Raw genomic sequence first — 17,023 nt, forward strand, 5'->3', positions numbered from 1 at the left:
CAAATAGCATTTAACTATTCAATATTCTAATAGATGATTTCATAGCGTTTGGAATAAACGGGCAAAAAGTTGAAAACAATATTTTTTATAAGGCAAATAAATACATTTATTCATTCACGTCAGATTGATTTTAATACAGTGAAGAAACAAAATTATAATTGTCGAAACAACATGGCAGACTACACTCAGCATTGCTTTTGACGTAGGTCCCTTTTATACCAGGGTTACATAACATTTATTATTCATGGATAAACAAACATTTAAATTGACAGGTTATCCTGTGATCGAATTAAAGAAATGATGTAGGCTTATTGGTTGTCAATTACAGGTAGTACCAGGGCAGGATAAGCGCGTAGGTAGTGGCCGGGGAGGGGCACCAGTAACGTGCGTCATTGGCCTTCTGGTAACCTCACAGGGGGGGTTGTTATTATAGAGTATAGACGCTGAGATTTGCCCTTGAGAACCTTTGGAAACTGGACAAAAAGTGACTTTGTCTCCGAGTTGTCTGAGTTGACGTCGCGTGGTAGTAAAATAGTTTCTATTTTATTTTATACAAAAAACAACCAGATATTTTTCTTTAAATGACATCTATCCTAATCAGGATTTGTTTCCATTTGATTTCGTTGCAATATATGTTGTTATTTATTTCAATGAAAAAAGCGAGAAACTGCCGAGTCAATATAAGAAAATTTTCTTAATTTTAAATAATCTTAATAGAAAAAAAAATCTAAATTGAATATGTACAAATTGTATGTAAAGTTTCATAAATCTATCAAATGTATAATTATGTATTGTGTACCGTGCCTAACACATCTCTTATTCAGACATCTACTTATCTGTACAGCTGTACAACCGAAAATATAGAAAATACTAAACTTTTTCTCATGTCCAAATTCAATAAAAATCACAGTGAAAGCATTTCAACAAGACAAACATAAATCCACAGGTAGGTTAGGAACAGCTGAAACGCGATCGCGATATACAAGTTAGCTCCTATAGAATTATGCCCGCCTGGTAGAATTGCGCATGGCGGGCGCGCGCCTACAAGCACGAACACGCAAACACCGAACATCTCCCACGACGCGAGACACCCACACGTGCAAGTGAAACCGTGATTCCAGACACTAGCGAACCGGTATCGATGTTATGTGCATCTGTTGCTGATCCAAGACCGGTATTTAAAATACCAGCACCAAATAGGCGTTGTGTTTGCAGAATGTGACTTGCAAAGTGATCAACTTCTGAGAGCCGAATATTTTATTTTACACTTTATAAAATATTCTTGAATATTCTTTTTAAAGTTCGATTTTATGGAATCTACTTATAATATTTTCATCTGATCTCTAAAGATGGCAAAGTTTTTGAGGTGATTCGTCTGAATGTTATGAAAGAGATGTAGGTAAATGAAAAAGTCGTGGACCATGTTATAGAATACGCACGTGAGTCTTAAGTAACGAAAGGCGTTATATAACTCATACGAATAGGTACTTTTCTGATGTTCAAAGAAGCTTTAAAAACGTAAAAGAGCAAACTTTAACAATAGAAAAAGTTGGAGCTTGGATTTCATTCTCCTTACTTACTGCTTCTAAACAGTTTTGAGTAACTTTGGAATAATGGCTGAATGGTTTCTTGAGTTGAGTTGGATCCGTGGATTTCGCAGTCTTACAAATTTCTTTTTGTCTCAAGTTTTCGTGTTTTACAAATTGGACTGTTGTAAACTTAGTTTCTAAGACAAATTCATAATATTTGAACTTTCGTGTACATTTATTAACCACAAAGTACTTATATTGAAATATAAGAAACCTTTTTATGAAGAGAACAACAAAGATAATATTTTTCTAATAAAACAAACAACTAAAACAAGTTGGTAACTGAAATTTAATCTAGAAGAGAATATTAATTACAATGAACACGCCCAGTCTGTACAGGATTAGACCACGCGCTATCAGATTTTATTGGAAACCTAAGTTCGGAGAAAAAATGTTATCTGTACCCCGAAGGTGGTTATCATGATGTACCTAGTCGGGTGTTCACCCATATACACATTGTACTTGTGTGTGAGTACGTATGAGCAGATAAGGTTTGCTGTCGAACAAAAGCGCTAGGTACGTGTAATAAATTGAATATAGAGTAGTGAGAGGGCCACTAGTTCAGTGAGGAGGGAGTGCAGTGGGGTATGAGGGAGACTCCGGGTCTGGAAGTGATAAGCGGGGCGGTGGGTCTGAACGGGTGGACCAAGGGGATGGCTTGCGAGGGGGGGGGAGCTCGGCATCGGCACGTGACAAGCCGTCACGCGGCACGAACTCACCCGAACGCATCGCCGCTGCAACGCGCTCTCGAGTGGAGGGGGGAGGCTAGGGTATACAGCCCAGTCTGCCGAGCACTGAGTACAAACTGACACCTTGCCTCCACGCACACCGAATTGGGACAATGAATATCTCTTTTGTAATTCTACCAGTCTTGACGAGTTACTAACATGAATGATGCAATGTTCGACTCATTTCTAGGGCAATAACAACAAAACAAATTTGTAATGACTCAGATCACTGCAAATAAATATGTTTTTGTTGAGAAAAAAGCTTTAATACGGAGATGTGAAAAAAAAAACCTATTCAGAACAAAAACTAAAAACAAAACTGCAAAAAATTGTCATAGCAAAACCAAGAGAAATTAAAATCAAGTGTAGATTCACACATAAGCAAGCGTTGACGAGCAGCGCTCCATAAACCGTACAAACTGTTACAATTTCGGGGTGTGATATTTTTTATCTCAATGTCAATAACCTCGCCAATACGTGGCGGCTCGCTCCACATTTTTACAACGCTTCATTACGCGACAAACGCACGACACGTGTAGCGCACTCAATAACAATTGAGTTGCTTTGGCAAACACAACTAGACAGTACCAGTTACAAGATAATAACGAATCCGTGATGCTCTCGGAGCGAGCTAGCCTATTTTCACAAGCTAAATAAAAGTTAGTAACATTCCTCATGATTAAAGTAACAAAATTCAGAGCTCAAAACGATAAACCATCGGCAGCAGAGGTCACCCTGTAACGAAGTTAGTTCTAGAACAAAGATAGGTACCGACAGACACGTATCTCTGACGATAAAGTTTGCGTGGAGCGAATAAAGGTGACCACAACATTATAGGCGTTATTACAAAATACAAAGAGCCCACAATGTAATGAAATTATATTCATTACGCGCTTGTGACGCGCGGACCGGAGCTAACCGTATTGAAAGAGCGAAACAAAAGAAACCCCGATAAGATAATGTTTATGAAAACAAATATGGTTACGATGAGGTTAGCGACAGAATAACAATACTGGAACATGGCTTCATTATCATTAGTGCCAAACAAGAAGCCTTAAAACGAAAACAAGAAATGTATCGTTTTATTTATTTACTTGTGGAAGATGCTAGAAGTTCTATTTATGAATTTGGTGTGTGGTGAAGCCTTGGCACTATGTGCCGGTGGTGTCGCGAACCTCTGCATATACCTGTTTAAGTAGTTAATCTTATAAAACTATGTAATTATGTGTGTTACGCAACCGTGCGCCGTCCACGTCACGCTGACACACGCCGGCCATCTTTATTGGATTACGACTTTCATTGTGTGCTACATCCGCCATTTATTACGTAAAATATTGCTATTATTTTCCTCGTTAATTGTTAGCTTATTTTAGAAATACAGGGAAGGACGTGATTGTCCTATAGATATCCCAGGATCCCCACGATTTATATTAGTAACAAACAACGCAAAAATAACGGTTTTTGGTTTCATCTGAATTTGTAATGAAGCGTATCAATCGATTTATCTGTCCAAAAATTCAAATGAAAAAATTCAATACCCGACAGTTGAAAAATATGTCCATAATCCAGGTATAGCGCTCCACTGGGGAAATATTTATTGACCTTATTGATTGTATGGATTTTGCAAAAATGTGATATCATGGCTACATATTAAATTTAATCTCTTATGTCTCCCCATTACTCTAAATCAATAAATTGTCTTCGTTCTATCAAACAAACCATTACAAAAAGGGATCACAGTTACCGAACTGCACTCATAAGAACAAAAATTTCGCCCATGACACGTTGGTCCGCCATATTAGGATGCTGGTCTCGTCCCAATAATAAAACAAACATAATAGCTGACTCAAGGAAAACATTTTATAGACAGAAAGTGAGTTTGGCACACGCATACCATACAGACCCGACGTTTGGATACTACATCACATACGCTACTATATTTACGACCTTGTAAAGAAGAACGCCTTGACGGCAACACGCTGACTTCTAGTACGCACGCAATACCTCGCAGTTTGGTTTGTTGCCTTCCTCGTGGGTTATGCTGCCCTAATACAATACCGTTCGTAATAAATCCTTTACAGTTAATTAGATCCTTCTTAACAAGAAACTATGTCTCGATTTCATTGTTTAATTAAAATTAATTGTATTACAAACAACCGTTTTGTTTGTAATTACGTTTTTAATTAGGAAAATGATTTTGTTTACAACGCATTGGATCTTGCATGATGTGGAATTTATATGGTATGTGGTACATAAACGAATTGAAATATGTTACTGAGAGGGAAATAATATTCCAGTAAAGTACAAAAACATTGACTCATTGATTATTTGCTACATTGTGCATTGACTTCTCAAATACCTATTCCAAATAAATTCTGTTCTATGTTTACACAAATGCACATTTGAAAAAAAAAGCTGTTCAAAAAACAGTGTGAACAAAGAAAATAATAAGAAAAACTGCAAAGTAACCAACGATTGAGTTTACACAATCATTGTTCACAGTTTTCGCTCGCTACAATCTAAGTCTAAGCAGCTTAGATCGAAACACTGTAGTACTAGTACTCCCTAAGTAGTAATAGTTGCTAGGTCATAGTTTACTACGAACAACATAGTAGTATGACCTGTTTCCAATAGTTACAATGTTTTCCACTACCTACTGTATCTTCAACAGCACAAATAGCTTTTACTGAAGTATACAATGTATTTTACACCTCTGATAATAAACAGAATAAGTGCCTTATTCAAATGAAGGAAATATCAGAAGAGATGTAAATTATGATAGTAGTAACAATGGGAGGGCTTACTTCGCAGCGTCGAATAATACAACGACTAGTAATCAAAATAGAAACGAAGATAAAGAGTGATACTTTGAAAATATATATCAATAGAGTATTATTTCAAAGGAAACTAAAGTCAAAATGTCAGACACAAATAGTAAATTAGCTAATAATGAATACAAGTAATGAATGAACGACGAATTCATCATGCTAAATGCAATAATAAAGTATTATAAATATGCGTATTAGTCGTGCTCTTGGATTCTGTTGAGCAAAAACATGACGAGGTCATACGACAAGGTCAAATAATGCACTCGTGTGGACAATTTGACCTATTGAATCACTTTCAAATATCGTATTACAATTGAATTGTTGTGACTTCGACAATGATCTCATGACTTTAAGGAGCAGATGTTAAATTTTTCCTAGAAGATATTTTAGTTTGAAAGGCCAATTGATAAATTGGACTGAATTGACATTTCAGTGTTAAGGTTGAAACTATAGTCGGTAAATATTCTAAAAAATATTTGACGAAACATACAATAACCCAATTTGATTGTACAGAGAAATTGTTATCGAGAATTTCCTACTTACAGAAAGTCATATTGATCATGAGGACAAATGAGTGATTGTGAATGGAAGAGCAAATCCCTTTGTTCAATAGCTATCTGCATCCGTATGATCGTTACTATCTACGCTACAACTCACCTAGATACTCTTTTATCCACTTCTTCTTAGGAGGTGGTCTAGTGACCTTTTGAGCATCTTTGACTTCTTCCTTGACGGGGCTTGGTGTGAAGTTGTGGCTCGTCGATGGCCTTTCAACTTCGTGAACACGAGAAGCAGCGACCAAAGATGTGATCACTTGTTGCTGTGGGTACCCATATCCATTGATGGCGTGCCCGTGGTGGTGAGCTTGCAGCTGCTTGTACGCTTTCAGTGTTATTGGTATCGGTTCGACGATGCTGCCGAATTCTGTCTCCCGAGTGTTGATGGCGATGGTGTGGAGCGTGTCAGCGTAGTACTCCCCGGGGGCTCCCATCGCGCCGAACAGTTCTGGCTGCACGCGACGTCTCCGGTAACCGGCAGTGCCCAGTTTCGCTTCGGTGGTTTCCATAAGTATACCCATTCTACAATGGGCCACTACATTAACTAACTACTATTACCAGTCATTGTCATAGACACACTTGCGTCCTATTCATTGTTAAGTTCATTAATTTGTTATACAGTCTTTTGATTACTTATGTTTAATATTTCACTTATTCATTGCTTTAATTCTGCACAAGTTTTCTGAAGAAACCAAAGAAAAACTTTCAAGATATGTTTACGAAGTTTGAAAGGATTGTATAAGTCAATTGACGTTCAGAGCATATTGTTACAAGTTTGTGAAACGATTAAGAAATCCGTGGGATGGGAAGGCTTACACAAAAACTCAGTGACTCGAAACGTGGGGCTTCTCTGAGGAGTTCTGTAGCAGGAGCACCGTTTGCGCAACCACTTTATTCATATGAAAGAAAACAAAAACAAGAAAGTTTCAGCAAAATAATTGAAAACTCTCCGTTGTGATGTAAAAAATACCTACACACGAGTAAGTAGGTTACTTTTTATGAAAAAAAAAACAAGTATTGTTCGAAATATCATAGGGTTGCCTTTATATAATTGTTTTGCCAGAGTGTAGTAAATTTGAATTATACCTAGAAATCCCAGAAAACCTTTTGCGTTTTAGCTAAACAAGTTCAAGCGTAAGACTTCAAACGGACGTAATGATTTCCGCAAGAATGAGATGGAGCATTTAATTAGCGACGCGAGATAGTGTTAGTTGTAAGTACGAGCGACCTAGGTGCTGCCGACGGCAGCGCGCGGCTACGACGCGGCGCTCAACAAGTGCGGGGAGGGCGTCGAACGCATGGCACTCTCCGCCGGCACGTGCACTCTCCGCGCCCGTACCCCGCGGCCCCGCGCGCCGCGGCCTGCCTCCGACAGACATTGACAGCTAGTTGTACCTCCTCCCACATCATGCGGCCCTGGTACTGCGGCCGACCGAATTGGCAGACATAGTGGATTTTCCAATGGCAAACAAAAGAACGTGCGGAAATTGTGTTTCGGTGTTGGACATAAATGCATAAAAAGTTAGTTTTTTTTTATGTTCGTTATGTTGGAACAAAAAATACATTTTAGGCCATTTTCTGGTACCGAAGGCTGTAATTGTAACTATTAGGCATCTCACAATTTTAATTTATGCAGTTTTTTTGTGAGAACTCCCATATCTCCTCATATCGTTTACTTACATAGGAAGTATTTGATATCAAATAATGAAATAAGGTATAAAAGCTTGAAGAAATTAATAAAGGCAAACAGGTGTTAGACTATTCTTAAATTGAAGTGGGTAACGTTATCGGTTTGGTCACAACGATAGGTATACACGTGCCTAGAAAGCATTACTGTTATCGTGGAAAAGCAATAACAAGCGAGAGTTTATACAACAACAACGCGGCTTCAGAAAAGTCTAGATCATGAAAAGTTGGTGGGGATAGATAAAATCGTTCCTAAACTGTGTTATCAAAATTAAATAAGCATTTCAAGATAAGTGGCCCGTTTGAAGTTATATTATATCAGACGCAACAGAGCATAGTTGAGTGAATTGATCATTTATAAATGACATTTAAACGTTAGACACCTACCAGGATATCATGAACAAGACGTAGGTCAATAATAATCCAAGACTATTTCCAGTAAGGCCTCAGTCATAGCGAAGCAAACGTAAGCGAGCGTACACACGCGCGAGTTATATAAGCGATACAAACGACGACACGTGTCCGTGTTTATATTATGTAACTACACTTACCTACCGGCGCAATCGCTCGCTATACATGCCTAATCTATGTGTACTATTATTTCTATTAGCTGCGCTACTGCTGTGTGATTATTGTACTGCAAGCGGATGAAATATTTTCTGCAATTGACCTTATTGGTCGCCAATGCTGACTTTACTTAACGATTTAATGTTTTTATGTCAATATCAATTACGTACCTAATGATAGGTGGATCGAAGAGATCCACCGACATTGTACATTCCAATACATTGATTAATATTGTTTACAACGCAATCTAGTTGTTAACTACATTATCTTTGTGTTTATCTGATAATTCTGATTTGACAGCTTTAAATATTGATAACGGAAATTATGAAATAAACATTACTGAAAACATAAATAAGTGCTCTCTTCTATTTACGAGCGACAGGCATTGTTAATTATTTTCTATAGACGTCGCGGCGGGTGTGGAAGGAAGCATATGAGGAAAATTCGTAAATAATCCACGCAATAAATGACGTCACGATCGTCTCACCGGCCAGCCAGCTCCGAGGCAAGATAAACCAAAGGCCGAACACATGTAAGTAAAACAAACTTAAGCAAAACCCCAGTTTAAACTGAACGATGAGGACTAAAAAACAATGTATCCGATCTCAATTTTACCAATTGTAAAGAAATAGATTTGAGTGTAGAAAAGACAGCCGTCAGCAAAGATGTAGCTATGCAACCTGACATGTAGGGCAAGCGATGCCAAGCGTGCATTTTTATTGAATTGCACAACTGCAAATAGGCTATAGCATAAAAACGATTATTACTTGCGCAATATCAATTAAATTAATATTTTTATACAGCTCCCTACAAGGCCTAACTCTTGATCATAAGATTCATAAAGTATATAATATACCGAGAACAGATGAAAACGTTTGTTTAAGTAGCACAAACAAAGGAAATCTGCTCCTGTATAGACCCGTTTCTCTGAGTAAATATTCTACCATTTCATTAGCAAAATGTTCCCTTACATTGTCCTTCGATCGTGTAATCAAATTGCTGCTGAAACTTTCTTATATGTTTCGATTAACTCATAATTGTAACATAATTAGTTCCGAAGTAACTTTTTCGCTACCTACGCTCATGGTGGCGTAGCTAAAGTAAACTTATAATAGGTATTTGTACGATAACGTAGCATCGGAATTGTATTTGTAAATCTAACAAGAATAATGTTTTTCGATGTGATAAACATTTTTAATAACAAAGGGACATGTGTAAGGAACGCCCTTGACGCTAATAAATCTAACTCAAAGTGATACGATTATAACTCTCTGCCGTAAATTCGGAACTACTTCATCCGATATAACAATTTTATCGTTTTTTAACGTGACATTTATTCGTGGCAATCAAAACTTTAACAAAAGTAAATTCTTGTTTCATAAATAAAGATGGGCCGACGGCAATTTCACTACCATCGTGACACAAGAAGTCACCCTCAGACCGAAAACAAAACTCCAATATTTGCATCAGTTGGAAATACATTGAGTAATTTATGAAACAACAAGGAGGGATGAAAAGGACTGAAACATACCTACCCTGAATGATAGACATTTGTCTCACACAAGAAATAGATGACCCAATTCCGAATGTAAGGACATCTGAACGACTGCAGTCATTTACATTTAACAAAAGTAATGTTGGGACGTAACAATACAATGTTAAAAATACGTCGAGATTTTCACACCAAATGATCAATGAATGTCTTCAATAACATTAGACATGAACAAAACCTCAATGACAAAAGTTTTTACAAAACAATCCCTCATAGCTGTGCCAATTATTGACCAAAATGTAAATTGTGAAATTTTGTATCAAGAAAATGTAACGAGCCACTCGATCATACCACGTAGTGATAAAGACTATTGTAATGAAGGTGCGTATCTGTAATATTGTTACTACGTTACGTAAGGGAGCATTACAATAATATTACACTACACTCAACTACACGTTAATCAGCATTTCCAAGATAGGACAAAAATTATAATGTGGATATTTGCCTCGTATCCGACTCTCAGGTAAGCGCCCACGACTAAAAGCGGTTCGATGATATTCTAGAAACCCTTCCTCGGAAGTGGACAGTAGGACTGTGTATCTCTGAACGTCAATTGCATAAATCCAAGGTGTCGGCGCTGCAGGAGCGCGACTGCGAGAGGAGACAGCGCGAGGTGTGCGTGCGGCCCGGCGCTGGGTGGTCGGCGCCGGGCGCCGGGCGCTGGGCGAGCGCGGCCAGCAGGGTGTCGCGCGCGTACACTCGCTAATTGCCGACAATGAGCTGCAGCGGATCGTGGTGGCAGGCACGTGGGGCGCGGCGCGGCGCAGGTGCCGCCGACCTCGCGCTATCTCGTCTCGCCGTTCGAGGTCGCGATGATAACGCACGCTATTTTCGACACGACGTCGTCAGCTCGACGAGCGTGTTCGTGACCGTCGCAAACGCAGCCGCGAAATCACTGAAGACTCCCAAAACGGAAGCGCGACCGGTGGTGTACTGCAAACGCGACGTCGCGGGCGATGCGATTCACTCGAGCTGTGTCAGCGTCGGCATGTCGCGATAGCGGGTCATCAGACTAGACAGCGACAGGCGAGGCGCGGAGCCGACCGCCGCCGACGCAATCCGCTCGACGACTGAGTGGCCGCTGCGGACCGCGGACCGGCTCCGTCTCCGAGGAGGGCGGAGGAGGCGGGAGGTGCGCGACCTCCGGAACCCCGCGCCGCCGATCGTGGCGAGTGAAACCGACGGCGAACGAAATCGCGAGGGGAAGGAAGGCTTGCGGGGGGCGCGCACGCGGTCGAGCGCAACGCTCACCGCTGCACCGCTCTCAACTTTACATAACGCTGCATGGACGGCGCGCGACGCATTCGCTGTCGCCCGCGAAAAGAGGTCGCCTCGACGGCCGCGTCGCGGGACACCTACAGAATTTAAACAACTTTGTGGCGATCGGCCGTAGGTGATGAAACAGCGGCGGCATTAGCACGCAGATGACGTGTTCCGAGGAGTTAGTCGGTCGGCGGCGGAGTCACTGAACCTCGTCGCCGACGAATAAGGTGAATGGAACATTGCAACCGAATCGAGCGGCGCAACTGTGCGAACTAACGTAGGAGTCGGTTGTCGTGTAGCGGACTGCGACGCGCCGCTCCTTATGCACGAACCACAATAGCAAATAGCTTTCTAATGATACGTGGCCGACGCAGCCAGCATTGTCAGACTTCCCCTTTACACACAAACATACTTTAGCAGAAAACCTTACAATTTCGACCTAGATGAAGCCCAAACTACTCTACAGTCGTAACAGCTACATTTAAAGTGGTCATAGGACCACAGCTAGACAGTATGTTAAACATTTTAGTAAATTCACCACTGATAGTATGAACTTAGGAGTAATCTATGTTAGCGTAAACATGTAAATGTAGCATAGCTCTTACGTCAGAAGTACTAATCTTCATAATAGGATTTCTCCAAGTTTACGACAGAACTCACAGAACATTCAGTATTTGGCTGTGTTACGTCGGTCGGAGCGAGGCGCGAGTGGCGCGTGTTATCTCGGTTACCTACACGTAGCTATACGCTATGTTTATTTATCTTACATTTGAGATACAGTCTAGCTATCGACGATCATGCCAAGAATAGTACAATGCATATAAGAGTTGCGGAACCCTGAACCCTGATCAGTTTGCGGAAGCGGAAAAAATCAAGTCAAGCCATTTTAACTGTTGAATATCTTGCGGAAATGATTGATGGGCACTTGGTGCAGACAAACCAGTTCTTCGATTGAGAAGTTGCCTAGTTGCATTCACAACAATATAGCTAACCTTAGATCACATCACCAGATAGGTGCTAGAAATGAGGACGAAGACATACATAAATCCTGGTTTGCAAACAAAGTTTGAATCGGATTTCAGTATTCCATAAAACTTAGGAACTCGAACAACAATGTAACTATAATGTTACCTTGCTGGCTGTCGCAGCTGTATACGATTCCACAAGTTGGAGCTCGTACCGGCCGCGGCGACGGTGCGGACATTATTTGGAGTGCAACTCACAGGAACGCATAAGTGGCACGGGTGCAGGTTCCGAGTTCCGATAAGGTGGCAGGTAGGGGGAGGGACGCGCATGCGTGCGGCGGCTGACCTTGGTGCGGTGCAGCGTGCAGGCCCGGCACCGCCGCACTCCCCGCCGCGCGCCCGCCCGGGGAACACCACGCCGCACAAATACCTCCCTCGCTCTTCTTGTACCTTTTGCAACCACACCTGCCGGTTTAGCAGGTTGTTGCGATGCGACCTAGCACCGTGCCTAGATTCTATTTCTGGAAGCTAGAGCCCCCATTAAATCAAGTGTTTCACGTATCAAACTACAATTGTATTCAATGATGAAAAATGTAATCCAAAAACTAACCGAATACAAATTCAGATTTCAATTAATTAGGTTTCGAATTCAAACGTGAACCGTCTGCTGTGTCCGACCACACAGTTCTATTAGCACTAGTAATCATTGTTCTTGATGCTTGTGAACTTGTGAAACCGCATAAAAAATGAAGAACTCTTATTTGAACAATCAATAACAACATTAACGACATGTGAGTCGAAGTGGAAACACTGCTGGGAAACGGGGGATCCACCCGCCGGATGTCGAGATATGAGCCGTCTGCCTCGTGCGAAAGCTCCCTGATTTATGCAATTGATTTCACCGATAAGCTAGAGTATACAAAATCAGTTTACAGACGCCCAAAATGTAAAAAGAAAAATAGCAAATGAACAGAACAAGACAGGAATTGATTAACGATTCATACAAATCAAGTGGATTTAGTTTTTGCACGAACCAGCACGATATTCCGGCGAAGGCAACAAAAAATAGTTTATTGTTATTTCTTATTCTGATCCTAATTTATTGTTTGCCTCTTGCAAATTAATAAATAGCAACTTTATACAGCACAAACGCAGAATGTTGTTACATTTATAATCATTTTAAATATGTATTCCAAATGATTGGAAATGTTAAAACTAACGGTAGTTGGCTGAAGTTACCGTTGCCGAATTCTAATACATAAGCAATATTTAGATAATGTTATACACTCTCTCTATTCGGTTTCCTGGCGAAATATTAACAATTCAATTATTCAGATATTAACAGTGAACATTCAGAAGAACGAGGATTTTGTCTCTGACAGATTTTATTCAATTATATTATCGGTCGAAGTCTCCGATTTATTTAAGCGAAGCGCGATAGGCACTAAGTATTCAACGCAGAGACATTTCCACGCGTAGAGGCACTCAGATTATCTTATCGGCTTTCTGCAAGTAGAAACACAGGCACTCGTTTGTGTGACTAATGGCTGCAACGTTGTGCGTCGCATCGCGCCGCAGCGGCAGCGCGACGTTTCCTCTGAAGTTCAATATACTATGGCACGAACGTACGTACGCGTCCTCACAGACCAGTCGCAGATGGCGAGGTCACGCGATCCCTTTCACCATTCTGCTCGCCCGGTACCGTCGCGGCGTCGACCTTACACGAGCCTTGATGATACGATTGTTTGCCGCGCCTACTTAACCGCCAGTACCGAGGGGCCCACTAATTAGAAGCGGCGTAAAAGTATTATTATGAACAGTAGAATATCGTCAACCAACCGTAACTTAATGGCAGACACGCTAGATTTGGCTGCAGCATTTTAGATAGTCAACGCAACTTACGCCACTTCTGCACTATCACAACATACCTATCCGCTAAATAAATATACGTTTAGATACATAGCTTTTTATTCCTCTATTTTGAATGAAGGCTCGTTCAAAATAGGGCCCTTTTTCATAGAGCAATATGGGTGAATATTGCACAATACAAAGGTACGCATTAAGTGTCAAGCTATTACATGTTCGGCAGTTCGAAAACAGTGACGCAAAGAATCGACCGCAGCAATAATAGGAACCTACACGCATAAAGTAGGATGAACGTGCGGAGCCATGAAATGTAAGTCGCAATAACAGAACTGATACAAACAATACATAATTATTTATGTTATACAAGATAATGTAAATGCGTGGAAATTAAAACGGTAGAGTCGAACTGTACGAAAGGAAAGTCACAAGTCGTACTAGAGCGTCATAGAATAATGTAGGAGCGTTAAGCTTTGATTTTAGATAGGATATCGTGCTTCGGCTGTAGTCACGTCGTCGGTAAAACGGTACTAAAGCCTAAGCCACTATACGTAGAGCTATACGTATCGGCTAGCGGCGACCACTGATAAGTGTAGGGCAAACATGATAACACGGTTTGCAGACCGGCGTGATACCGGCCTTGTGTTCCAACTGAACTTCTTTTCTCACTCCCGGGTTATCGTTCATAATTTTCATATTTATTATTGTGTTACTTTCATTGCCATTTATGAACTCTGGAATACCAAGGAAATAATGTTTTTTCGTGCGTAGAACTTTTTTAGATTCAGATACTGATGTATTTTTGCAAATGAATATGATGCGTCATACGATTTTGGTATCTATATCACAGCTTTATAAGTTTTCTTTTTTTGGATCTGTAATATTTTAGAAAGTCTGGTACTATTTCGTTCTCACCGTTACTAAATTTTCGAAAAAACATCTGCTTATTTTTGTGGGATGTTGAACAGTTAGCTCTACACTGCAAAAGGTTCCATTGGCGATACAAAATTTTGTGATTCGTTATAATATTATTTGAGTTTAATGAACAGTGCTGCCTTTAGGTCCAACATTAAAATTAATGGTAGCTTTAAGTCAAGCTGTTTGAATCCCAGCATCTGCCAAAATGTGTTTCATATAAGGGAAGTATGAGGACAATATTTTAGCTTCCACTTGAATTGTAAATTCCACTTTCGGCAACCCTCTTTTACGACCAGAATTGTTATGAACCTCTCTTTTTAGTACAATAGAAACTTTTTACGATTAAATGGGATTTGTGGCCCTATTTGTGACGGCGAGTAGTTGTGCATTCAAGATTTTTTGCTTTGCATCACAAAGAAAGTATTGCGGAAGCCAGCCGACGTAACTCGTTGCTATGTTAGGATACAAATACAAAAGAAATGTCTTGTACCTATCCAGCGTAGCATTGTTTTGACTTTTTAATCGTATTTCTTGATACGTTAATTAGCTATCGATAAGATAGTTGTTTGTTTACAAAATGCCATAAGTTAGTTTATGTGGTTGTTCAGTGTTGGCAGTTTTCTGTAATAATATTTAGACTCGAAAGAGATTAGGTAGATTTCTGAATGCTGTTTTACAGAAGCATAATAAATATTACCGTTAAATCATTGCAAACAAAACGTGCTTAACGTCGGAGCAGTTCATTTAGTGTACTGTGTCTTGTAAACGGAGGCGTTTACCTACAGATTCGATAATGCACAATAAGACAATGCGTTCATCGAGTAGTTAGAACAATAGGTGTCTATGAAGTAGATACGAACGCACGCACCGTTACGCAACCGTGCCTTGTGCTAGTTTTTCTTGAGGTAAACATTCGAAAACCTAAGTGTCTACACACTTCGAGAGGATGTGGAGTTAAAATTACTTTAAAATGCATATTGTGAAGCGCATTGGCCGTGCCTTGCGATGCGTGTGCACACGTCGCACCCCTCCCCCCGCGCCGCGCCGCGCTGCGCACCGCCGCCCCCCTGCCTGGCCCGGCACACGCGTCGATCAGCTGACCGAACTCTCGAGCGCCCCCTGCCTGCCTCGTCCAAAGCAATGCGTCATGCGTTATGTTGACTAACTCGCTCCACGTATACATTGCACAGACCGCTTACCTACCACCCACTCAGACTAGGAAAATACGTTATGAGTTTGTTTTGTACGTGTGCCTTTCTGTCGTGTTTTTGTATGCGCGGATAAAAACATTTTAGAGTGTGTGCACTCGTACGATATTACGAATACAGCCGAACACGACAGATAACAGTGGGCAGCGGTGTGTCGTAAACGAAACAGGCAGTAATCGTAAACGGAGGTGGACGTGCGGTGCGTGGCGTCCGACGAGTAAATTTCAGGCTTCCTTTGTTTACGTGGGGCGAGGCCAGCGCGGCCGGGAGCGCGTGGAGGTGGGGGGCGGTGCGGCTGCGTGCTGTTCAAGGTCAAGAGCGTCGGGCGTCGGCTCGCTGCACCGGCGCGCCGGCGACTGGACGCTCGCGAATCGGCGCACGCCCAGGGACCGGTTTCACTCGTGACGTGTGGCGGCGAGAGCGGAGCTGACGGCGGGCGGTGCGGACACGGACACTGGTCGGTACTCACCGGCCTGGAGGCGCCGCTCCTGCAGCTCGATGAAGCGCGCCGCCTCGAGCAGCGTGTCGAGCAGGCTCATGTCGGACGGGCGGCACGGCCCGCGCGGTACAAGCGCGCCCGCTGTCACGCCGCGACTGGCCACGCGCGCCGCGCGCCGCTCACGTGGCCGCCGCCACTACGAGCCAATAGCGTGGTAGCGGCCCGGTCACGTGACTGCGCAACCCGGCCAATGAGCGGGCGGCCCGCGGCGACGTAGCACGGGGCGTGCGCGATCGATGCCATTGCAGGGATCGAATGCATGCCCCCGCCCGCCAGCCGGTGACGCGGCACACTCTAGCTTTGTTTATCTAATACTTTTACCGTGTATTCGTTACTATTTTCTGTTAAAAATCAATCTGAACGTTATTTACAACAAAATAATTAGTGTCTACCCCACTGCGTCGCCTAGTTAGAGCGATCTGCGAGTCGCGCACGTGCGTAGCTCCGGCCGACTTTCACTTCCTCGGTTATCGTGGACTTAACAAGTTGTTAGGTTCATTGAATTTTTATGAACTATCTTTTTGAGGTAAGATTAGGTTGAAGAAAGCCAAACTGAGCAAAGTTTAGTAGTTTTGTGATTTTTCTTGAAGTTTTCAAGGTGCAATTACTAAAAGTGTGGTCGGAAGGGACTGAAGCTATTCATTCAGTACTTCAGCTAACAAAGGAATTTTCGTAAAAGCTGAAATGAACTCTATCCTATGGGCCATGGAGTCAGAATGGTACACCATAAAAGTTTGTGAGTTGTAAACAAGTACACAATTACGTGCCTTGCGCGAGTAGTTACGTTGAGAGAGTAGGGG

General features: G+C 41.7%; 1 protein-coding gene across 4 annotated transcripts in view; it reads right to left on the bottom strand.

Moving 5' to 3' along the window:
- Nucleotides 1-16,360, bottom strand: part of LOC118274578 (max-binding protein MNT) — a 31,801-nt gene extending 15,441 nt beyond the window's left edge. The window contains exons 1-2 of one of the 4 annotated variants that reach the window (XM_035592158.2): nt 16,194-16,324; nt 5,803-6,384 (exon numbers count right to left, since the gene is read on the bottom strand). In XM_035592158.2, coding sequence (XP_035448051.2) covers nt 5,803-6,223 — 421 coding nt within the window. In that variant the 5' untranslated portion in view covers nt 6,224-6,384; nt 16,194-16,324. Of the gene's footprint in view, nt 1-5,802; nt 6,385-10,331; nt 11,256-16,193 lie in introns of those variants that run through there. The other 3 variants (XM_035592157.2, XM_035592160.2, XM_050697035.1) reach the window with 3 other exon arrangements.
- Between the last annotated feature and the right edge of the window lie 663 nt (nt 16,361-17,023).

Source organism: Spodoptera frugiperda, chromosome 11, assembly GCF_023101765.2.
Source record: "Spodoptera frugiperda isolate SF20-4 chromosome 11, AGI-APGP_CSIRO_Sfru_2.0, whole genome shotgun sequence".
Classification (NCBI taxonomy): Eukaryota; Metazoa; Arthropoda; class Insecta; order Lepidoptera; family Noctuidae; genus Spodoptera; species Spodoptera frugiperda.